We start from the raw sequence: 25,000 nt of genomic DNA on the forward strand, positions 1-25,000 counted from the left end.
CTCACAGACAAAGCCGCTAACGTCGGCCCAGGGGGAATGCAATGGACATCCCTTTGGGGATAATTTGCATTCTGTACCGCCCTAAGAATTTTTTGGTGTGTCTAATCAATCAGAGGGAGTTCTGTCTGTCTCCTCTCTCTCTCTCTGATTTCCTAATTGGCGAAGCTTGTGGGATGCTAATTGTTCATTCTCATCCTCTGGCTCAGAAGACTGGAGATGAGGTGTCGGAAGGCAGGTGTCCTAAAATCCACACAGCGTTGAAGGACATCTCTGGGCTAGTTGGAAGCAGATGTTTCAGATGCTCTAGTAATTGTTTTCTCTTTTTTTTTCCCCAGTCTCTCTTTTTTTTGTTATGTACTCTCCCACTGCGCTTTGAGCTAAAGCTAAATTCCTCCTCTGCAGGATGAAAAGCTTTAATCTGTGGAAAGAATCTCTGTCTAGCTTTTCCCATACATATTTTGGTCTTTGTTTACACACTTATTTTTGCTATTTTTTCCACTTTATCTTCTCTCTGCTCCTCTGTCTGGTATTTCCATGTGAACTGAGAATCCTGCAGTCAGCAAAGCACTAGACTAAATTTACACTTTGCCTCCTAAGCAAAAGACTGTTATTTGGGTAACTTCACCAGGCCCGCCACATCACACATATACACAATTCATGTTCCTCTGTTTCTTGTGTCTGGCGCTCACAAACTCGCCCGCCGCGAGGTTCGTTTGTGTGGGCGCCGTGGCCGCTTGGAGAACTATGGAGTCTTGTTGTTGCCCTGATCATACTCCACACACACACACACACACACACACACACACACACACACACACACACACACACACACACACACACACACACACACACAGAGTAAATTTCCACTAACAGCTTCAGTGGGAGTCCACTCAGGCTTGTGCCATATAAATACTCCTGTTTACTGGCTGTGGGCTACACTTTAGAGGCTGAAAACTAGCTGTGGAGGCAGATTTTCCCCCCTCTCTTTTTTTAATAGTAGGAAAACCAAAGCGTTGATGAAAAGCAACTGTAAAAACTTAAAGTCCGCAGCCATATTGTTTAGGAACTGGGAAGCGATAACATTTTAGTGACTCAGGCAAACATCCATCTGTTTTAGAGTGGTGGAAGGACTACATGGCATGTAATGCCTCCATGCAATTCAAGCACTTCAAAGACTGTTTGCACAGACTTTTCCATAATGTTTATTACAAATACAGTCAAGGGAAAAAAATGTTTTTTCTAAACGTCTGTCAAGTACAAATATACAGTACAAATACAATGACATTTGTACAATGTCATTGGCTCTAACTACTGTATTGATGATTGGTGAATAAACAATATGCTCTAAATAGCCACTCAGTAGTGGTATGCTTTTAACAGTGGCTGCCATTCAATAGCCGAGCAGCAGTGTTTCAGCATTTCCAAATGTAACAAATTGGACTATTACTCTAACACTGGGGTACAGTGTAATTGCAGCACAATGGCAATTGGCTTGAGGCTCATTTTAAGCTGTTGTGGTTTGTATAACTCTGAAGGGGCTTTACTCTGACTATTGTGAGCAGAGAAGCCATTGAGATTTGCAATTCATTCGTAATATGAACATTGCCTCCAGTTTAACTTTTTGCCTCCCATAAATAGTGAATAGGCACAAATTACCTAGGCCACAATAGCAATCAGCCATTTTCCTGTTGCCTTTTATATTTTCTCCATGACTCCAGAAATATGAACAATGTAGAACCAAAATCTCTCTCTCTCTCTCTCTCTCTCTCTCTCTCTCTCTCTCTCTCTCTCTCTCTATCTATCTATCTATCTATCTATCTATCTATCTATCTATCTATACAAAACAAAAAATGCTAATGAACTAATGATATGGAAAATGAAAAATATATGATCTGAAATTATATGAAATATGAACACACACACACACACACACACACACACACACACACACACACACGCAGTAACATACATTAACATACATATACACTATACAATAAATATGTATTTTGTCCCCCTCTGTCCCCTGATGCAGAACGCAGACCCAGTACATGACCTGCTGCTGGACGTGATCACGTGGGTGGGCATCTTGCTCTCGCTGGTCTGCCTGCTCATCTGCATCTTCACCTTCTGCTTCTTCCGTGGCCTGCAGAGCGACCGCAACACCATCCACAAGAACCTGTGCATCAGCCTCTTCATCGCCGAGTCCCTCTTCCTCGTGGGCATCAACCGCGCTGACCAGCCCGTAAGTGCACTCCGCAATGTCCTATTCTAATCATTTAAATGCTGGGCCAAGTGCAAAGTCAGTCCATAGACTTTGGTCATTACCGGTCATTTAAATTTAGGGCCCATCGTGTGTTGCGTGTTGTCCCTATTGTGTCATACTGTAGATCAATATGCATAGGAATAATGTTTGAATTATGAAGGACCAAAGTCCATGTTTTTTTTTTTGCGACTAAATTTGGGTTTTACGTGATTTGCAGTTAATGACATTCTGTTTTTATTTACATTTTTGCAAGAGTGCCCCAATCTGTTTGGAAATGGGGTAGTGCAACTCTTAGGAAGCTCGACTCTTCCTAATGACAATATTACAGTGCCACAATGATGATGTAATTTAACACTGAGGTGTGCCCAGTATAATATATTTGATATGATATGATATGATATGTACAATGATATGTACATTATGGTGTTTTTAATCTGATAGATTGAGGTCGACGTTGCTTTTGAAATATTCATTGACTTCTTCCTTCCTTCATCATTTTCCTATGTTAATCTATATGATAATATGGATTTATATGTTAACCCTACCAAATCACTATACTGCGTAGCATATTTTTCATGTTTCATGTCTCAGGACATCTGAATATGAAGATAGAGCTACGCATATCACCGTTAAAAAAAAAGGCTGGCTCTGTCGACTGCAGAGCGTTATTATGCCGTTATTCTTGTCTTTTGCATCAGGTTCTTCTCGTCTTTTTAGATAAACCCTTTCACGTGGCTTAGAGAAGTAGCGTAATGACAGGTTTGGCCATTATGCGGAGCTAAAAGGGAGAAGTGCTGAATGATTTAGCTGGGAGTGAGTAATCCTGGACTGATCTCTGCACTGAGCTGGGGATGCGTAGGGGTTGCAGGCGGTGAGTCCTCCTCTCCACATCAGACAGACAGTGGAGAATAATGAGGGGAAATCAACGGCAGGAACCAGCCGGGATGAACCTTGAACTCTCTGGGTCGACAACCCCCCCCCCCCTCCATTTCTCTTGTCTTTTTTACTTTCTCTGCCTGCTTTTTTCTTTTCTCTCTCTCTCTCTCTCTCTCTCTCTCTCTCTCTCTCTCTCTCTCTCTCTCTCTCTCTCTCTTCTCCACCCACCTTCTCTTTTCTCTACCTCGTCCTCCTACCTCCTTTCACGTATCTCTCTTTTGCTCTCTCTCTCTCTCTCTCTCTCTCTCTCTCTCTCTCTCTCTCTCTCTCTTCCCTTTCTAAATCTCACTGACATCTTTTTTCTCCTCCACTCGCTCTCTCTCTCTCTCATCTCTCTGTTTCTATCCATCTTTCTCCTCTTCTCTCTATCTCTCTTTCCTCTCTTCCCTCTCTCTTCATCCTGTTTTAAATCTCACTGACATCTTCCTCTCTCCCCATAGCACTCTCTCTCACACACACACACACACACACACACACTTTATCCAACTTTTCCAATGTCGTGAATTTTTCAGATATTTTTTTGCAGAAATTGTCAACATATGGTAGCCTGGGTGTTCCCATGCTGCCTTGCGCGCGATTTGATTCACACTGCTAAGGCAGCCTGGAGACCATGGAGCAAATTTTTGCCTGAGATAGGGAACCAATCACAGAACAGGGGGGAAAGCAAGACGATGATGAGCTATGCACAGACGCATTTGATAGACATCCGTGGCACCCAATAAACGGATCTGGGCATTTTTTTCAAATACGAGAAAATTAACGTTTGGTTCCCAGACCACGTCTCATTGAGAAGTGGTGGCGCTAGCCAGGCTAAACATATGGATTTCTTTGGAGCATATTACAGTGCAGAAGAAACTCTGGTTCTGGCTCTAATGCCTTTCGTGTTTTGGGTAATTGTGAGTTTCCTTGTTAATTTGGGTAATGCTGGTTGGTAGTTGCGTAGCTGGTCTGCATATGTTCTGTGTCCAATATTAATGGATTAGTTCATTAGGTCATTAAGTTAATTTCAAGATCCACTGACCAGAAGACCAGGCGTAGGATTTCAGGATCTTAGCTCTTGGGATTGAAGTGTTTTTAAATAGAACAAAATTGAAGGACTTCTCCTCACTCAGAATTTCAGTAACCTTTTTTGTTTAGCAATTAAGAATGGAACTCTGCCTACTTGTGCCCTCTCTGTCTCACTCAAACTCACACACACACACACATACACACACACACACACACACACACGCACACACACAATCCCTAATTAGTTGCGCAACGCTCCCAGCCTCTTGCTTGCTTGCCTCGTTCCCCATCCCCATCTCACTTGGCATTTCCTCCACGTCTGAGCCGGCATCTCCTCGCCCAACAACGTGCAGCCGGCCCCGGCCTCTGAGAAAGCAATTTATGGGCGAGCGAGAGCTTCAAAGCTCCACGCTCCCACTCGCAACGCTCTCCCCGCTCCACGGCGCTACGCACCACTACTGCTGAAGGGCACGTTCACGCCTCGGAGGGGCTCTCTCCCAAGAACACGCACCCTGTTACCGGACTGTATTTGTATTTAGGCCTTGATCTGTTATTGTTGTTGTGTGTGTGTGTTAGTTAGTGTGTGTGTGTGTGTGTGTGTTTGTGTAAGCATAAGCGTCCATCTGTCTGTCTGTGTGTGTCCGTGCCTGAGGGACTGTGTGTAACCATGCTCTAGTGTGTGTGTGTGTGTGTGTGTGTGTGTGTGTGTCTGTGTCTCCATCTCATCGACATAGAGAGGATTGCGGAGCCCCCAGACCTCAGATTGTCTCCTGCCATCTTTTAAATAGGCTCCAATCACTCTGTGAATTGCTATTGTGTCCCTCCCATAAACACACAGCAATCTATTCGAGTACAATACAAAGGCCATTTCAGCATTCTTTATTTATTTCCGACCCCTGCTTCTCCTCTGCTTTCACTTAATGCCTGTTATTGCAGAGTCAATGATCACCATCTTCTCATATATCAAGCCAGACAGTGTTTGGCACCGGTCCACCATTAGGCTGTTATAGTTCCTTTATGCTGACTATAGACGCAGTGTAACGTGGGACCAGTCGTCCTCAGATAACAAATAACCCCTCATCTTGATCGCCAGCTGTGGTTTAGCTAATGTGACGGCGCTTAGTGGCACTCAAAAATGCATTGTGGGAAAAATGTGTGTAGTGACGGGGGGTAGAGGAGGGATTTTTGGGGAGGGGAGGGCAGGAGGGGTGTGTTAAAAATGGACTCTCGTTCAGTCAATTTGCTGATTCAGCTCTGTGGTTGAATGTATTAACTCGTCACTGTGATTCCGATTTTTCACAGCGGATGCGTCTGTTTGAACAGCAAGCGAGAGCTACCTCTGACCAAATGACCTTCCTCGGTGTGAAAATGATTTCACCTGTTTAAATGAAGCAGCAAGAGACAGAAATATCAGCTGATGAATAAATATGGGATGGAATTAAGGTGGAAATTGGTAACTCACTTACTATAGAAGTCTGTTAGCCGACAATAAACATGCATGTGACTGAAAACAGCCATAATTGCTTGGACTGTGCTAGTAATATACTTGTTAAAAATGAATTGGCATGAGACAAATTAACTGTTAGTAATACACACTAATAGGAGAAGTGGTAGTTAGTTGCGCTGTGCTAAGATACTTGTTCAGATGAATTGGCACAATTCAAATGAAATGGAAGCCAGTAAAGACATGTGGTACTGTGGAAGCCAATGGGTATTACTGTGCTAAGATATTCCTGCTCATCGCAGGCATTCAATATTCAACTCTCACAGGTGAAGTGTTATCACTCTCCCTGTTTCTCTCTCTCTCTCTCTCTCTCTCTCTCTCTCTCTCTCCTCCCTCCCTCCCTCCCTCCCTCCCTCCCTCCCTCTCCTTATCCATCCCTCTCCCTGTTTGTTTTCCCTCTATTTGTCATTCTCTCCCCTTACTCTCTCTCCCTCCCTCTCACTCTGTCTATCACACACACACACACACACACACACACACACACACACACACACACACACACACGTCCACACACAGACAGCCTTGTGCCCCTGGCGGTCCCCCTGCAGTGCCCAGATCTCTAAATGGGTGGGATGATCAGACTGAGCCGATCGATAAGCCCCGTGTTGTGCAGGCGCCCCAGGATTCCGTCTTTTTGCACTCGAGCCAACCAACTTGCCATTTGACTGCAAGCGAGACTTACCACCAGCATAATGTGCTGTGGCCTTGACACTCCGGTTAGGCAATTACTCTCCAGTGTGTAGATTGATTAAATGTTGGATTTATTTTATTTCTTTAGGTAAAAATTATGTGTTTTTTTTATTAGGAATAAGCCCTTTTTAAAACACTTTGTTTTGATTCCACAGTGTACTGTAAACAACTGTTGTTCTGGCATTATGGTGTATGTATTGATCAATAGCACTGTCTCTTCCAAAGTAGACTGACAACCTGGCAAGACACTAGGAGTACATTAGGGATCATAGTTATAAACAGACATTTTTCGCAAAATGGATGCTTTTTCATGTTGACATGTTTTTTGTTGTTTTTTCTTTGTTTTTTTTTTTGTTTAAAATTAAGATATTGTCTATTTCATCATTTCATGTAAGATCTCTCATAGGTGGGGAGGCATTGGAAGGAAATGTTTTGATTTTGTTTTTGAGTCCCTGCTGCTGTTGAAGTGAAACACATGTTGTCGGTGCATTCAGCAGAAGCGGTTGCATTTAAGGTCCTGTGCCCTGGTTAACTGTCTCCGTGCAACAGCGGGGATCCAATCAGTGAACAGTTTAAAGATTGCTCACTCCGTGGCCATAGACCGAGCACTGAACCCTAAAGTTGATTAATTGAATCAATTTAACGAGTTTGGGGGTGGTGGAGGGGGGCAAGAACCACTCCAAAGCTTGTCTCATTGAGCCAATAATAACGGGCAGTAATGATTGCTGGAGAGTAACTTCAAGAACAGAGGACATAGGTGAGAGAGCGAGAGAGACAGACAGAGAAAGAGAGGGAGAGAGAGACAGAGAGAGAGAGAGAGTTTAAGACTGTTTCGCCTGTGGCTGAAGTTGAAGAATTGTTCTTTACTGAAATGTGCATGCTGGCGTTTCTATTTGATGAAAAATAATATGCACTTAATTCCTAGTATGTGGTTTTAACATGAAATTGGGCCCGAAATGAGATCAGACATACAGTAAATTGCCAAGCTCATAAGAAAATGACTGTGGAGTACATCATGGGTTTCACCATTAGCTAATTCCTCACTTCATCAAGAGGCCAGAATACACCCCCATGTCTTTCCTCTAGTATCAATTAGTGAACTTGTTGTTGTGAGCATTTGTAATCCTCTGTCTGCCCCCTGTTAGTTGTCATAATCGCTAGGTTTCGCTAAAGCACATTTGCTCATACGTAATTGCTATGCAGTGGAAAGAAAGTTCAGCCCTATCGATGGTCACATGAGTACACTGCCTTCAATGTCATTTCCACTTCCTGTACATGAATGTATGAGTCAGTTATAACATCAACCTACAGTGCTGTATATTCAAATGTATTAACACAGAACACATTTCCACACACTGTACATAATAATAATAATAATAATAATAATAATAATAATAATAATAATAATAATAATAATAATATACTTTATTTGTATAGTACCTTTTCTACACAGAATACAGCTCAAAGTGCTTTACATTTGGAGCATTTAACACACCACATGAAAATAGGAAGAACCTGTAAAGCAGTAGAATGTAAAATAATGTGAAGAACCTATAAAGCAGTAGAATGTAAAATAATGTGAAGAACCTATAAAGCAGTAGAATGTAAACTAATGTGAAGAACCTATAAAGCAGTAGAATGTAAACTAATGTGAAGAACCTATAAAGTAGTAGAATGTAAACTAATGTGAAGAACCTATAAAGCAGTAGAATGTAAACTAATGTGAAGAAATAGACTGCAAGATAAAAGTGACTTAACTGAAAGCTGTCATATACAGTTATGTACGTAAATGCATGAGTCAGTTATAACACCAACCTCCAGTGTTGTATATTCAAACCTATTAGCACTGACGACATCTCCTATCTCTCTTTTATTTCACCCACTGTCATTTCTTTTTTTTCTTTTCTTTTTTTGTCATTGTTGTTTTTCTGATCACATAATGGCCGTGATGATGAGACTGATGACAATAATGATAATGATGGCGTTTAATTGCATCATGACACATGTAATCACGGAGATCTGTCAAACCATACCCATTGTCTTTGTGACATCGTATTAATGATAGTGTTTGGCACTCTTTTTAGAGGCGTGACAGTTTGTAAATTATAGGAGCATCTTGACTTTTTTTTTTACAAATTGTCATTAGATTGTGAACTGCTGTTCATTTTTCGTGTCATGTCTCTTCTGACTCTGTTTAGACACACACACACACACACACACACACACACATACACACACACACACACACACACAAACACACACACACACACACTCTCTCTCTCTCTCACCCATACATGTTGAGACACACACACACACACACACACATTATACCAGTCTCTCCTTTTCTGCCTGTACTACTCTTGTTTACTCATGGGAGCAAGTTTTGACAAACTGCTCCAGAGGACTCTAGCAGAAGAGCTTATCTCCAGACTGATGATGGATGAGAGGAGCCTGAGGAGCCAGAGGAGCAGTTGACAGCTTGGTTAGATGATTGAAATGGCACGGCAGGCATGGTACTTGGTGCCCTGTAGCTAGTTAGAGTCTCTCTGCTCTGGACCTCCTCTTCATGATCCCAGACAGGAGATGCACAGTGGAGTCACACACTCCTACCTGCTCCTGTTGCAGCTGATGATGATGAGGATGATGATGAGGATGATGATGGTGATGATTCCGATGATGATCATGATGATGATGATGGTGATGATGATGATGATGATGATGATGGTGATGATTCCGATGATGATGATGAGGAGGAGGATGACGATGATGATGCCGGCAATGATGATAACCCCCCCACTCTTCCTCATACTTATGTGTTGAATGGGTGTGTGGTGTTTGCAGTAACTGTTGTGGTGATGTTGATAATCATCATCATGATCAACACACTCGCTCTCTCCTTCTATCTCTGTAGATTGGCTGCCTCTGCAGCATTTGGTGCCCTGTGGTTTAGTGGTGGTGGTGATGATAATAACTTCTTCCTCCTCTCTCTCTCTCTCGCTCTTTCTCTCTCTCTCCCTACCCTCTCTCTCTCTCTCTCTCTCTTTCTCTCTCTCTCTCTCCTCTCTCTCTCTCTCTCTCTCTCTCTCTCTCTCCCTCTCTCCTCTGTGTAGATTGCGTGTGCGGTGTTTGCGGCGCTGCTGCACTTCTTCTTCCTGGCGGCGTTCACCTGGATGTTCCTGGAGGGCGTGCAGCTCTACGTCATGCTGGTGGAGGTGTTTGAGAGCGAGCACTCGCGCCGGCGCTACTACTACATGGTGGGCTACGGCGTGCCCGCCCTCATCGTAGCCATCTCCGCCGCCGTCGACTACCGCAGCTACGGCACCGACAGAGTGTGAGTGTCAAGCCGTGTGTTTTATAAAACCATATGAATCAAATACTATATAATAATGCTACATAAATATACACATACAGTAATTTCCCAACTATTGGCTTTTTTCCACTGCAAAGCCAAGGTTTATACATTGATTTTGCAATATTTCTTCAGCTATGAGGTTAATACTAATATGTTTTTTTTTTTTTAACACTCATGTGGTTTATACACAATGTGGCTAATACATAGGCAATTACTGTAATAATCAAATAATGAATTATATGGCCTTATAACACTTCAAATTAATGCTTGGCCGTTGATGATGGTGCGCCTACAGTATATGACTGTACCATGAGTGCATCATAGTACATATGTAAGCATTAAATGTAAGTGAAAATCCTGCCTTGAATATACATTTACGCATGCAATGTTACTCCAAGCAGTAATGCAGTATCTAGACTTTGCGTGCCTATAATTACATGACAATGCCTTCGCTCAGTTCCAGAACCCTGTTTGGTCTATATTTACGTGAAGTGATAACGAGCACGACTTCACTTGCACATCACCCAAGATCTCTACTTGAGTGCCATCAGTGTGATTTGCCAGTGACTATCATTTGCAAGTTTGAGTAAACACGTCAGTTTGTCATTTAGAAGGAACGAAAGAACATCTGATTGCCCTTAAATGAACACTTCAGCACACAATTGGAAGTTTTAAGGGTCTGGTGTGTTTTTTTTAATTATTATTTATTTTTTGCTCTTGTGAATACGGGTCAGTGCGAAGCTTGGATAAATTAATCAATACATTTTGCTGGTAGACAATTCCGCTATTGTGGATTGTCTACCGCCAGGACGTCTCAATATTTATGTCTCGCGCTCAGTGTTTTTTTACTTCTCCTCCTATGGGGGAAAAGACCTTGAAACAGTCCAACTGGATGGGGTACAGTAATCAGAACTTTGCCCGATGTGTCACATCTCAAGAAAGGGGTCGTCGTAGCACGCCAAGATTTTTATCAACGCTTTATCAACATGTGTTTTAGATTGCTTTGTGCCCCCCACTCCCCCTCATTTCACCCTGCATCTGTCCAGAACCCAGGCCCAGACTCTATGGATGCAAGCCATTATGTTTTGACGTAATCGTTTATGAATATGCTGCATTAATGTTTTTCACGTTCATTCTTGGTCTTGCCTCAAGTGGCCCACATGGAAGCACTTAGCGAAGGTCTAGTCGAGAAACACTCCTTGTCTTTCTTTCATTCTTTTTTTCCTTTTATTTTTCCCTTTTTTTTCTCAGTTAAACAAAAGCAGTATTTTTCCCCAGCGGCGCTGGAATTTCTCCACTTCGCCGCGGAACATTCGTTCGTTCATGGTCAACATATGCTACGCGGTCTGGTTTGAAATATGCTCTGGAGAGCAGACCCTTCTCCATCTCACCGGGCAGTTTGTGTTTGGTGTTCAGACTAATTGCCCGGCCGCTCGCTTGTCTGGACGTCTCTCGCCTGCCATACTGTTTGTTTTGGACCCCGTCGCTAATGAGTAAATCTGCTGCCAGCGATCTCTATGTACTCCAGTCACATTTTTTAAAAAGGAGGGGGGAAATTTCCGGAAGTTTTTTTTTTTCCCCCTCAAAGTCGTTCCTTTTTGATTTTCTATACTCAACGACATTTAATGTAGTTGTGCAGAAATGCTCCACGTTTTGGTGTCACCCGTTCAATTTCTTCGTCTTCCCTTCTTTTCAGTGCAGAGTTGTCCCCGATGGTGGTTGTTAGGAGTTGTACCCCGATGGTGGTTTTTTAAGCCTGTTACACTTAAAAGGCATCCGCGGAACATCTCAAGAAGCTATTGAACTGGAGACTAATCCAATCGTCTGAAGAGCGCATGGCGGGACACGCACGCTGCATACTAAGCGTGGCAGAGACACAGGCCCCCATTTTACAAGATCCATAACAAGCTGTGCACCCAACGATTTCAGTTAATTGCCTAATTCACCTCCAAAGATGGAAATGCTGGGATGCCCTGCATTTGGAAACATAGTGAGAGGGAGTGTGTGTGTATGTGTGTGTGTGTGTGTGTGTGTGTGTGTGTGTGTGTGTGTGTGTGTGTGTGTGTGAGAAAGAGAAAGAGATGGTGAGAGTGGAAAACAAGAGTGAGTCCTAGAGAGAAGCACAACAGATTAGTATGCATTCTAACACTGGCTTTGGAAAGTACTTCAGGAATAATCATTGGTACCCCCATCAGTCCCTTTCTCTTCTCAGCATTCCAATTTTAAGTACACTTTTCAGTTTTAGGGACACTGCTGAACGCGGCGAAGAAGCACCGTGGTAACCCACAGGTGTAAATCTGCGCCGAATCAGGAAATAATGAAAGCCAGCATCAGCAGTTCTCCGCTCAAGATGTTTATCACGCTTGTCAGGGTCCAACCCCCCTACTCACACAAATACACACACACACCAGCCCACCCTGTCTTAAAAGGCGCATTGGACAGGAAACCTGGGAGCAGTGAAGCCTAGCTCTCAGTGATGGATGAGGTGATAGCTGCCAGTGGCCAAGCACAACATAATGTGAATAATTAAAATGGCGCCAGCCAGCACAGGAACAATTACAGGAGAGAACAGTGTGTGTGAGTGTGTGTGCACGCATATTTGAGTGAGTCAGTCAGTATGTGTGTGTGTGTGTGTATGGGAGTGTGTGTGTGTGTGCAGCATAAAGGGTGATGGATTGTGACACACATAGAGGAAGATGTGGCACCTTTAATCATTTACACAGATATCAATAAGATCCGGAACCACTTAGCTTCGGTTCCAAGTGGAACCAGAGAACCAGAAGAACTGCTACCCAGTGGGAAGCAGACAAATCGTCCTTGGATCAGTAAAAGATGTGCTTGCACATCATTGAGTGATCAATACTAGATCAAACACCAGGAAAAACAGACAGAGTTGCCATAGTGTATTCATTTTTTTAAGTATATTTTTTGGGCTTTTTATGCCTTTAATTAGATAGGATAGTGGAGATTGACAGGAAGTGAGTGGGAGAGAGAGTCGGGGTGTGATCCGGAAAGGACCACGGGGCGGGAATCGAGCCCGGGTCGCCGGCGTACAGTGCAGGTGTCTCAGCCAGTCGCGCCACTGCTGGGGCCTACCATAGTGTATTCATATCCACAACATACTGTATATAAAATGTCCTCCTAAAAGATTTATCAATCTATCTATCTAGCTAGCTATCTGTCTGTCTGTCTGTCTGTCTATTCATTCTCAGGCATGCTCTAGGCCTTAGCACTATGTTCAAGGAAAACTGGTGATTTTTCACATAGATTGTAGAGATGCCCCTAGAGGGTAGCACTGTTTGCATGTGAAGAGACTAAATGATGGAAGCCAGGAGGATGTATTTATTTGCTCTTTGAAGTGGAGCATCATGGCACAATGTGTGCGTCTGAGTTTACTGAAAACAACAAGCATGGCATATCTGACAGACAGGGAGGATAGACATCAGAGAGAAGCTTATGGGGGGGCAGAGACTGTGAGGACGTGTGTGTGCGTGCGTGTGTGTGTGTGAGAATGCGTGGGTGTGCGTCTGTGTGTATGTGTGTACATGCGTGTGTGTGTGCTGTGGGTGCCAGGTTTGCTCTGTTGCTCTCTCTGGAATGTTCTTCTTCCGAGTTAAAGGGATGTGACACGCCAGTGAGTATCAGCGTCATCTCAGCGGTCTCCCCACACAAGGAATTTAGCTTTCTGCAGAGACAAAGCCCCAGACCCTGCCTATCTCCCTCTCTCTCTCTCTCTCTCTCTCTCTCTCTCTCTCTCTCTCTCTCTCTCTCTCTCTCTCTCTCTCTCTCTCTCTCTCTCTCTGATCTTTTGTTGCACTCCATATATGCTCTCTCTCTCTCTCTCTGTTTCTTTCTTTCTCTCTCTCACACACTCACTCTCTCCCTCACTTCTGAGCAGAAGGTTCTTATGCAGCTCGTCACATAAGCAGAAATAGATTTGCTTTTAAAGGAAGCGAAAACTCTGTCATAAGAGCATCACAGCACTCGCTAGAGACTGAGGGTGGGGTGTGGGGGAGGTGGTGGTTTTTGTGTGTGTATGTATTTGTGTGTGTGTGTGTGTGTGTGGATGGGGGTGCAGAGAGGGATGGAGAGAGATAGGGAAGAAGAATAGAGGGACTGTTGATGAGTCTTTCTCTTTCTCTCCCTCTCTCTCTCTCTCTCTCTCTCTCTCTCTCTCCCTCTGTTTTTTAGTTAGATGTGAGAAACAGTACTACTTCAGTGAGTGGATGGGTGTTTGCAATGGATTCTTTTGTGTTTTTTTTTTGTTCTTTACATCTGTCAGGTGTTTCATTGCTTTGAAAATCTCACTTTATTAGGAGAGACTATATATCCTACCCCACCTCCCTAATCAGATTTCTATCCCTGGAACTTCAAAATATCCAGATACTAGAGTCCTGTAATACAGTAGCCTTGACCCAAAACATTTTATATTTGTGCTGCTTATCTCCTACACTCTTGTTTGTCAGTGCTATTGTCAGTTGTAGTCTTACTGAAATGATCTTGCATTACTGTTAATCCTCTGTCACCTCCATTTTGTATTTCTGTCTACCCGAATGGCAACAGAGAAGGAAACTGTAATTTAGTTTTTTTCAATCGGGGGCCAAAAACGAAGGTCTATCTAATATGGCGGAAATTAAATGATTAATAATTTAACCACAGGTCATGATTCAACGTCATGTTTAGTCTCGTGAGGCGCACACATCAAGGGCCGGAGCGATTCCCCAAGATCTCGGAAAAAAGCAAAAAGCTATTCTCAAAGCGCATTCTGTCGCCCACGAAAATAGCCTAGCGTAGCGACACGATGCTTTTTCCAAACGTCCCCCAAGGCGAGGCTCCATTTTGGTGGCCTATTTTCCGACACGGCTGATATTTTACACAAAAGTAAGGAAGCGCCTTGCCGTTTACCCCCACATACACACACACACACACACACACACACACATACACGTTACTCGGGTCATACACTCAGTATATTCACATAGCGTCAGACAGGTAAGTCCATTTCTGCGTGGTAATATCCACACGGGCGGCGGCGCCAGTTCTCCCAGAGGAGGAGTGGGACAGAGGTCAGTCGGCAGCGATTGAAAGCGAAACACTTGCCACAGCGTCCTCCCTGGGGAGCCCTGTCAAGGCGTCCCGCATCGTTCCGCCGCAGACCAGATGCACCCCATCACACACACCACTGTGAGTGTTTTATGCCCATGAACAAACAGTGCCACAGCAGACTAATCTATCTCTCTCCCCCCCTCTCTCTCTCTCTCTCTCTCTCTCTCTATCTATCTATATGTTTCTTCCTATTTCTTTGATTATCTCTCTCTCATGCTCTCTCTTTCCTGTTCTTTCTTTCTCCTCTCTCTATTGCTCTTTCTTTCTCTTTCTCTCCTTCTCTCTTCTACTCTCTCTCCCTCTCTTTCTCTTCCCTCTTCCCTGTCTGCAGGTGTTGGCTGCGTCTAGACACCTATTTCATCTGGAGCTTCATAGGTCCTGCCACCCTGATCATCATGGTAAGTGTCCTGTACTCTAGTGGACCCCACTACCCCGCCAGGTCAGAGGTCATAGACCATGTGACCCACATACTAGCATCCACACTTGACCACAAACAAAAAATCCTCACAGAAATATCTATATTTGAATGTGATGCCTTTAACATTCAATGGGTCAATGTTTCTCTTGTCAATACAATCGCTCTGAACGTTATCTCCAACTGTTCTTCATGTTGTCATTTAGGGTGTGATGTCCAATGATGCTGTTCTTCATGTTGTTATTTAGGGTGTGATGTCCAATGATGCTGTTCTTCATGTTGTCATTTAGGGTGCGATGTCCAATGATGCTGTTCTTCATGTTGTTATTTAGGGTGCGATGTCCAATGATGCTGTTCTTCATGTTGTTATTTAGGGTGCGATGTCCAATGATGCTGTTCTTCATGTTGTTATTTAGGGTGCGATGTCCAATGATGCTGTTCTTCATGTTGTTATTTAGGGTGCGATGTCCAATGATGCTGTTCTTCATGTTGTTATTTAGGGTGCGATGTGCACATTGCCATGAGGCAGAGCTTACATTAGGAGCTAGAAAGCTGATTAAAACATCATATTGTACTGTTCCAGTGTGGATGGCCTTTCTCCTCTCATCTCCACCCTTCTCTTCCCCTACCCCCTCCATAGTTTTTCTTGTATTTTTTTGTTACATTCTCTCTCTCTCTCTCTCTCTCTCTCTCTCTCTCTCTCTCTCTCTCTCTCTCTCTCTCTCTCTCTCGCTCTCTCTCTCTCTCTCTCTTTCCCCCTCCATCCTTGTTGCATTGTTCATGAGTTCACTGCTGGCCGCCTGTCATGCTACAGTGGCATTGCTGCTACGTAACAAGCCTCTTAACTGCTTCATCGCTCCACTGCGGGAGTGCTGCCGAGCAGAGACGCACAGTACAGGCAGAGAGGAGAGGGAGGAGGAGGAGGAGGAGGAGGGAGGAGGAAGAGGGCTCATTGTTCCCTTTCACTCCGAACCGCCTCCCAATTATGATTGATGCTGTGGCCTCGCTGTAGCACTGAGCCCTGGCTCCCGCTAGCACGTTTTATAAGAGAGATGAGGATCTGTGTGTGTGTGTGTGTGTGCACGCGTGTGTGTGCATACATGTCTGTTTGAACTAAGACCACAGACACACTCACACACACCCTTCCATAGGCACAGACATGCACACATGGATAGACACACGGCCACACACACACACACACACACACACACACACACACATACACACACACACATACTATTTCTCTTTATATCACTCATATACACACACAAACCCAGGCCAAGCACACACCTTTCCTCTCTCTCTTACACACCCCCATGTCTCTCTCTTACACACCCCCACACTCTCCTTCGCATTCACCTACATAAAACACACACACACTTACGCCTGCATAACACACACACACACTTACACCTACATAAAACAAACACACACACTTACGCCTACATAAAACACACACACACACTTACGCCTACATAAAACACACACTTACACATCCATGAAAACACACACTTGCACATGCATAAAAAATACACACATGCACAAAAACACACACATGCGTAAAACACACACACACACACATCCACTCACACTGTTTTATTTTATTCTCTCTTCTGTCACTTTTTTCCCTACATGTCCCAATAGCACTGTCTTAATATGTACCCTGTCACTTGCATCCACACATGCTGCATATCACATTCACACCAACTCAAATAACACCCTCCGGCTTCAAACAAAAATATCATAGTTCTATCTCACCTTTTCTTTTCTTTTATTTGTTTTTCTTTTCTGTTTCTTTGTTTATTTCTTTATTTATTTCATGGTTCCTTTCTTTCTCTATTTCTTTGTCTTTCTTTCTCTTGTTTTCTCTCTTTCTTTCTTTCTTTCTTTCTTTCTTCTGTTTTAAATTGTGGGTCCCTTGTCACAGATGAGTCCATTTCAGCACCCTTTTGCATAGTGGTGGTTCAGTGTGGTCTCAGTGCAGTTAGCCTCCTGGCAGCCTCCTAGTTCTGCTTCACAGACGCAACCAGCAAAGGTGGTCAGTAAGAGAGTAATGAACACACTCTCAGACCTTAAGTCAAAGTGCTTTGGCAAGTGCTGGGGCTATGCTCCTTAGGCACGGTTTTGTTTCTGTGTGCGTGTGTATGTATGTTGTTAATGCAAATGAGAGGATTCTCTCCATACCTCTCCAGGACATACTCTATATCATCTTCTAATAAAGGTGGCATTTAGATACGGTGGTTGGGAGTGTATTTGTTCAGGCTGAGCTGTTAGCTCACTAACTAACTAACTGTCATAAAGACAGCAGACTGAGTGCAGCATAACCCACTACTACAGTGAATTTCAATATTATTGCCGATTGTGTGATGCCTTCTCTAGCCCTACTTCAAAAGTCTTCCTTTCTAGGCCTCTCACATCAAACTACTGTCAGCCATGATGGTTTTAACAAGACAGTTTTACGTTTTTTGATGTTTAAATCTTGTCTTTTTTTCCTCATCTCTCTGTCCCTACAGCTGAATGTGATCTTCCTCGGAATCGCGCTCTACAAAATGTTTCATCACACGGCGATCCTCAAGCCAGATTCTGGCTGCTTGGACAACATTAAGTAAGAATTTTAAGTAACCCACTTTTACTCTGCTTTTTTTTTTTCTTTTTTTTTTTTTAAAAAGACAAAATGGAAAGTACTTAAAAGTCTCCCACAGCGTGTCAGTGGGGCTCCATCCTACTTTTCTTAGCTCCTAGATATTCTCTCTCTCTCTCTCTCTCTCTCTCTCTCTCTCTCTCTCTGCCTGTCACACCTCTGCCTGTCACACCTGGGGGCACAGTGATGGCCAAGTGTTTTGTATATATCCATATCTTTTTATTTCTAACCTTCCGCTATGGTACGTGACCTCATGTTTAATAGCCTTGTTCCTCGCTATCAGAGACCTTTTCTCTCCACACTGGAGTCCAGCTTACCCATCTCAGAGAGAGAGAGAGAGAGAGGGAGAAAAAGAGAGAGAAGCACTGCGGTTCATATTTCTCATTATTTGTAAAGGTTGTGTCAGCAAAGGTTAAAACCGAACAGGTATTCCGGAGAGCGGCCGTCATTATCTGGAGTGGAAAGGCAAAGGGGCGATGGTCCGTCTGCGGAAATTAGCCTCTCGTTGCCTCTCCCACCAAACCGGCACCCCCGAATGAATATTCATGGCGACACAAAAGGCCCCGTGCACAACAACCCCCACCCCCCCCCCCCCACCCCTCAAGAGCCACACTGCTGATCATTTATCGTCACAACAGTTCATAACTCGCATTAATGTTTTTGGTGGAAAAACAGCCCCATTAATTCCAATGAAGAGACAAGCACAGGCCAAGTAGACAAGCGTGGCTTTTTTTTCACACGAGCTTCTTTTGGCAGGGAGTCTTAAATGCTTTCATGAAGGTGACTGATCAGGAGAGGGACACTCGCGCTAAGCGCCACTTGAAATATGGTTGAAAAATAGCTGCATGTGAAGGAGGGTGGTGGTGTGTGGGGGGTGGAGAGGGGGTGTGAGCCCTCCTTGTTATTTACTTCCAGTAAAACAGGTAGAGCAGAGAGGCACAAAGAGAGGATGAATGTGGGGAGGCTAGTAAACGTTTAAATTGGGGTACGATAGTGGTGTCTCCAGGCCTTCATCACCAGCAGTTAAACCTTCCACCATTCACACGCACACACACTCACTCACTCACTCACACTCACACATACGTGCACACACGCACGCACACACACACACACACACACACACACGCACGCACAATCACACTCATACTCATACTCACACATATGCACACACACACACACATTCATGCAAACACTTGCAGACGAAAGTGCACACACACATACAGTATACACATAAACAGATGGAGACATACACACATACACACACACATACTCACACAAATACACTCACATTCACACAAATACACTCACACACACGAACACACACACACACACACACACACACACACACACACACACACACACACACACACACACACACACACACACATACACACACATACACACACAGACAACCTTGCATACACACATACACACACGGCTTATCAGCTCCAAGTCCTCTCTCTGTCCAGCTTGCCAGCGGCCCCCTTTTCTGCGCAGCCAGAGTGACCGGCCCAGGGGGCGCTGGTCAGAAGGCATATCTCATGATTGAGATGTTCATTAAAGAGCCAAGCTGGACCAAGGCTGGCTGAACAAGCTCTCCGAGACCCAGGAGTGGTAGTCCCGCACTCGCCCGAGCTCGTATGGATTTGTTGTTTGTCCTCACTGTTATTTGATGGTCGACTGTGCCACATACATCATTTTAACGGAATGAAAGTATAAATCTGGACTGGCTGGCCGGTCGACGGCGTCAGCACACGCAAAAGGGCACGACCTTCTCGAGACGCCGCGAATGCAAGTCGAATCTTTCATTCGCTTCTGAAGGACGATTGAGGACGATAAATCAGACAGACCAGTATATGTAAGAAAGCCGCAGTCATTATTTTCCTTTCTCTGTATACACACACTCACACACAGCCAAGGAATGAGACGCTCGAGCTTCGCGATTAATCTTGCAGCTAGAAAAACAGCAGTCAATACTCGACAGTTGATGCAACCTCTCTCTGTGCTCTTTCTAAGGCTTTGAGATATGTTTTGCCCTTTTATATTTTTATTTATGATCTCTCTCTTTCTTTCTTTCTCTCTCTCTCCCTCTCTCAATTCAATTAAATTAAAAAAAAAAGTGCATAATTATGAGCACTGGCATCAGGAGTTCATCTCAAGTTTCTTCCCTCAAACTTTAAGTCGAGGGAGAACTTCACAATCACCCAATTATCCTTCTGAATAGCAGCATAGCAGGCACAATTACTAAATTACTCAGTCATTCCAAGAGGGAACGAGAGAGTGCAGTATCCTGTTTTTAATGACATTTATTAGTAAGAGGGGACTTTCTGTCCTATTTTTCTCCCACAGTTCCACAGGTTTTAAATAAATATGACGAGCATGATTAAAAAAGAGACAAGGTAGGAGAGCAAAAATAGCTTTAAAAGATTTCTTGTAGGAAGTGGGCAAGTGTCCAAGGAGTGTGTGTTTGTGTGTGTGTCTGTCTGTGTGTGTGTGTGTGTGAAGCAGTAGTTCATCCATGTTAACCCTGGCCCTTGCTTTATATGCTTACCCCCCCACCACTTACCCACCCCCCTGCCCAGCCACTCTCACAGCTGGTTGCCTTCCTCCCACCAGCACCCCCCTGCTTCTGCTCCTTACACCCCCACCCTCACCCAACTCCTGCTATACAGAGGGAGGCAGTCAGTAGGAGGTGAAGCAGCAGTCATCGCTTCTCCCCTCTTTATAACAAAACCAAGCCACCCCTGCCGTGTGTGTGTGTGTGTGTGTGTGTGTGTGTGTGTGTGTGTGTGTGTGTGTGTGTGTGCACCTGGGGGAGCAGACTGCTAATGACACACTCCCTGACTCCGGCTCCACCAGGGGCATTGCTAATGCTAACGCTGACGAGGAGACCAGGAGAGAGAAGTACTACAGCATGCAGACCCACACACAGCAAGCAGCTGATAAGAGAGGGAGGATAAGGAAAGAGTGAGGGATAGAAAGAGGGAGATGGGGAAAGAGAGAGAGAGAGACTGAGAGAAGATGACAGGAGGACAGAGAGGGTGGGATGGATATGAGACAAGAGGATTAGGAAAGAGAGAGAGAGAGGGAGATGGAGGGATGAAGTGAGGTTATGAGAGGATGAGTGGAGGAATGAATCAGAAATGGATGGAGGAAGGGAGGGAACAAGTGAACGAGAGGAGGAGAGGAATGAGAAAGTGAGTAAAAGAGTGTGATGGGGTGAATGAGTGAGAGATGGATTGAAAGTGAAAGAGAGAGAGAGAGGGGGATGGGTAGAGAGTGTACAGACCCTCAATAAAATATCCATCGCAAAAACAACAACAAAGGAAATTTGTCATAACCTCCATTGCTGGGTCATAACCTCCATTGCTGGGTCATAACCTCCATTGCTGGGTCATAACCTCCATTGCTGGGTCATAACCTCCATTGCTGGGTCATAACCTCCATTGCTGGGTTTTGCTTTGACTGTTTTCGTTTCCTTCTTTGCTCATGCACAAATAGTCACACAGTTGGACGGCGTTTCATATTTGGATAAGTCGACATTCAATCAAACAGCCAATGCATATAGACTCCTCTACCTCAATTTGCTCTCACTATGCTGTGGTCCCAAAAGTAATGCATATATGACGGGAAAAAAATAATACGTTACAAAATGTGACGTTTCTGAGTGCATGTATGTTTATAGTACATAATTAAACGTTTCTCTTCTGTTCTTTTACATTATTAACACACATTTTGCTTATGTTCTCTGTTTTTCTTTTCATCATTCTTTTTGAATGCTTGCTTTCCTCTCTTGCATGTCTAGCTACCGTTACTATGACGGGTGCATAGTTGTGGAATGGCATTGGTAAGATACAATACTCATGTTTTGGCCCATCCCCCTCTAGACATGCCCATAGAACACCCTCATCCCCCTCTAGACATGACCATAGAACACCCTCATCCCCCTCTAGACATGACCATAGAACACCCCCATCCCCCTCTAGATATGCCTATAGAACACATTCATGCTCTGTTCGTCTCCTCTGTGTTTGCGTGTGTGTGGATATGTCAGTGGCATTCTGTCATTCTGATCATTGTTGCACACTGAAAACCGAAATATAGAGAGTTGCTGGTGACACCCAGGAGTAAAAAAAAACAAGGCACTTCATCTTAACTCCATGCACTTTAAAATATTTTTAAAGATTTTTATTCAGAGCTTATTCCGACCAACGCATTTCAACGATTAAGTCTTTATCTGGGTTCCAAATCATTGGTGCACTCTCTTTATTCTCATGGAGATGACCGCACACCAATACTCATGGTCATCCTTGGCCTTGTAGTTTCACTTTATAGTAATACAGCATATTTTGCCCTCTCTACCTTCAACTGATTTTATTTTTAAAGGAGCGACTTTTAAATGAGATGAATGGGTTTATGAATCATTTCAATGATGGGAGACTAGCGCGTGAATAAAACTAAATTAAGCTGCTAATTTGAGTGACTGTACCAAACACTCGTTTCGGAGCCTTTGACAATTAGCTTTGATGCATAGACGCAGCTATTGAAGCCACTCAGAATATTCACGTCAACATGCATACACTGAGGAGATATGAAAAGCATCTATTTCTGTGTCACAGTTGAGGAATATGCAAGCTCCATAAAAAAAAACCTCTTCTCCTTTTAGAAACACATCCTTAGTTTAGCAATTAGCATCCTGCTGTTTTGAAGATGCCATTTGTATTACCCCCTCCTTCACAAGCAACTTATTAGTGTTCTTTCTCAAGGTGTGCAGCAAAGTGCAGAGCTTCGGTTTGAACCCACTAACTCAATTACTCAAACCATTCACATGCAGATCTCCGAGTCTGAAACTGTTTTCAGCGTAAAATATGTCTTAATTCAATTCATGTCGCGCTAAAGGTGCTCCGCTATGTGTAGTTCTTCTACACTCAAGCCAGAGAAAAGAAGAAAAGAGTTTTAGCTGCAGATAACGTTGAATGCTGATGAATGAAGTCTTATTTGACGTGTGGAGATTTGTGAGCAGAGTGTGAGGTGACACTAGCGACACGTCACTCATGCCATGTGTCTCTCGTGGAAGAAGAACAATGCTTTGCAACGATGAACTAGTGAGCTGTAATTACATGTGCCCCCTTCCGCAGAAAGAAATGCCACTTGGGCATGAATTTTGATGTGATTTTGATTTCACTGAAAGGTAGCTGTACTACGCTACCATAGACATGTAAAAAAAAAACACATATCACTACCACACATGCACATGCTCACACACACACACGCACACACACACATAGGCATGCACATATACACACACACTATGCCCACGTTTTCATAGACACACAAATACAGACACACATACACGTACACTAAAACACACATGTACACAAACAAAACAAAAATATACTCCACGTTTATGTATACAAATGCATATGTATATTCAGAATATAGAATGGCATAGCCCACACATTGTAATTGCAACATTGGAAAAATAGTTAAAATGCCTCAAAGGTCATTTTCATTCCTCAATCCTAGTTAAACTGTAATAGCATTTTTGCGAGATGGGTAATGAAAACTGCCATGCTTAGGGAAAATGATCTTTTGACACGGCAGCCGCAGTTGTTTATCATGCTTAACGGTGAGTCAGCGATGCATCATTAACCTCCACGTGTTAAACTATTCATCGCCCACCACAGCTTTAAAGCCGAGCTGCTTCACACCCCTCGCTAGCGCTGTAGTAATCAATAGCTTAAACATCCGGCTTGCCGTAGCCACCCAGAAACCATCCGATTCATTTGAAGAACTCCTGATCTCTTTTTTTTTCACAATTAATGCCCTGCGAAACTATACTATCCCTGCTTTGTCCGAGGTCAATATTTTCTTTCCTTTCTATTTCAACCATCCCCTTTTCTCTTTCTTTCTTTTTTTCTCTCTCTTTTCTTTCTATCCTTTTTTCTCAGGGGCCGGGCTCCTTTTGTTGTAGCCCTCGGCCCCATCCGCAGGACCAATCACGGTGATGAAGTGCCTTCTCCCAACAGGTCATTAAGACAGACCTGGGAAAATGATGTCTAATGGCTCCTCTGCAATTTCATAAATCATTTATTTTTCGCCTCACACCTGGACCATTTGTTAAGACGCTCTCGCTGTGCAATGCTCTCGACTAGGCCGCGGCACCGCTGGTCTCCTCCGCGTCTGTTCTCCACACGCTTCTGCGTTTTGTGTGTGTGTGTGTGTGTGTGTGTGTGTGTGTGAGGGGAGATTAACATGCTGGGTAATCGCATGCAGCACCTGCAGCTCCTTCACAAAGCTGGGTTTGTGATTTTCAACCCCCCCCCACACACACACACACACACACACACACACACCATAACCCAATCACAACCAGGCTAGCATGTAGACTCAATCAATGAGACACCAGGTTAGACACACACACACACACACACACACACCACACACCGTACACACATACACACACTGTACACACACACACACACAGAGACACACGCACAAACACACACACACTCTCACACACACCTCGGAGCACCATGTTCTCTGCTCATCTGGTCTTGTCTTGTACCCTGACCCAAGAATATAATAATTTCCTGATAGCATAATTTGTGACCCCCCACCCCCACCCCCACTCTCATCTACCCTACCAAGTCTGGGAGGCTCCAAATTAAGCTGAGTCCCATGTCTTAATCATGTCAGTCTCCTCTACTGTTCTGGTGCCCTAAACTAATTATGTTATCAACTTCATACAATCAAATAAAGCCCTGAAATGTCATAAATATTTAGACTTAAAACCCAATAAACGCAATAATGTCCTAACTTCCTCCAATAATTTTGAAAAATGTCTTGACAAGTAATGTGATCACGAATGTAATAGCTTAATACATAGAAGGTTATTTAGTACATTTTCAGGTAAATCATATTGGGCAAGAATTATTGGACTTTATGGCATTTTGATTAAGTTAAGTCCAAAATGCGCTTTTATGCAACAGTGAGTTTTTGGGAAAGGATTTTATTATTGGCTTTAACCCACCCAAATCTACGTCTCCTAACATCACATGTGCCAGTGCCAACTACTCATATAA

General features: G+C 43.7%; 1 protein-coding gene across 1 annotated transcript in view; it reads left to right on the plus strand.

Moving 5' to 3' along the window:
• LOC125289129 (adhesion G protein-coupled receptor L3-like) overlaps positions 1–25,000 on the plus strand; it is a 294,210-nt gene that overhangs the window by 248,776 nt on the left and 20,434 nt on the right. Inside the window, exons 17-20 of the mRNA XM_048235824.1 lie at positions 2,033–2,242; positions 9,512–9,732; positions 15,191–15,257; positions 17,788–17,879. Of these exons, the coding sequence (XP_048091781.1) occupies positions 2,033–2,242; positions 9,512–9,732; positions 15,191–15,257; positions 17,788–17,879 (590 nt within the window). The remainder of the gene's footprint in view (positions 1–2,032; positions 2,243–9,511; positions 9,733–15,190; positions 15,258–17,787; positions 17,880–25,000) is intronic.

Source organism: Alosa alosa, chromosome 24, assembly GCF_017589495.1.
Source record: "Alosa alosa isolate M-15738 ecotype Scorff River chromosome 24, AALO_Geno_1.1, whole genome shotgun sequence".
NCBI lineage: Eukaryota > Metazoa > Chordata > Actinopteri > Clupeiformes > Clupeidae > Alosa > Alosa alosa.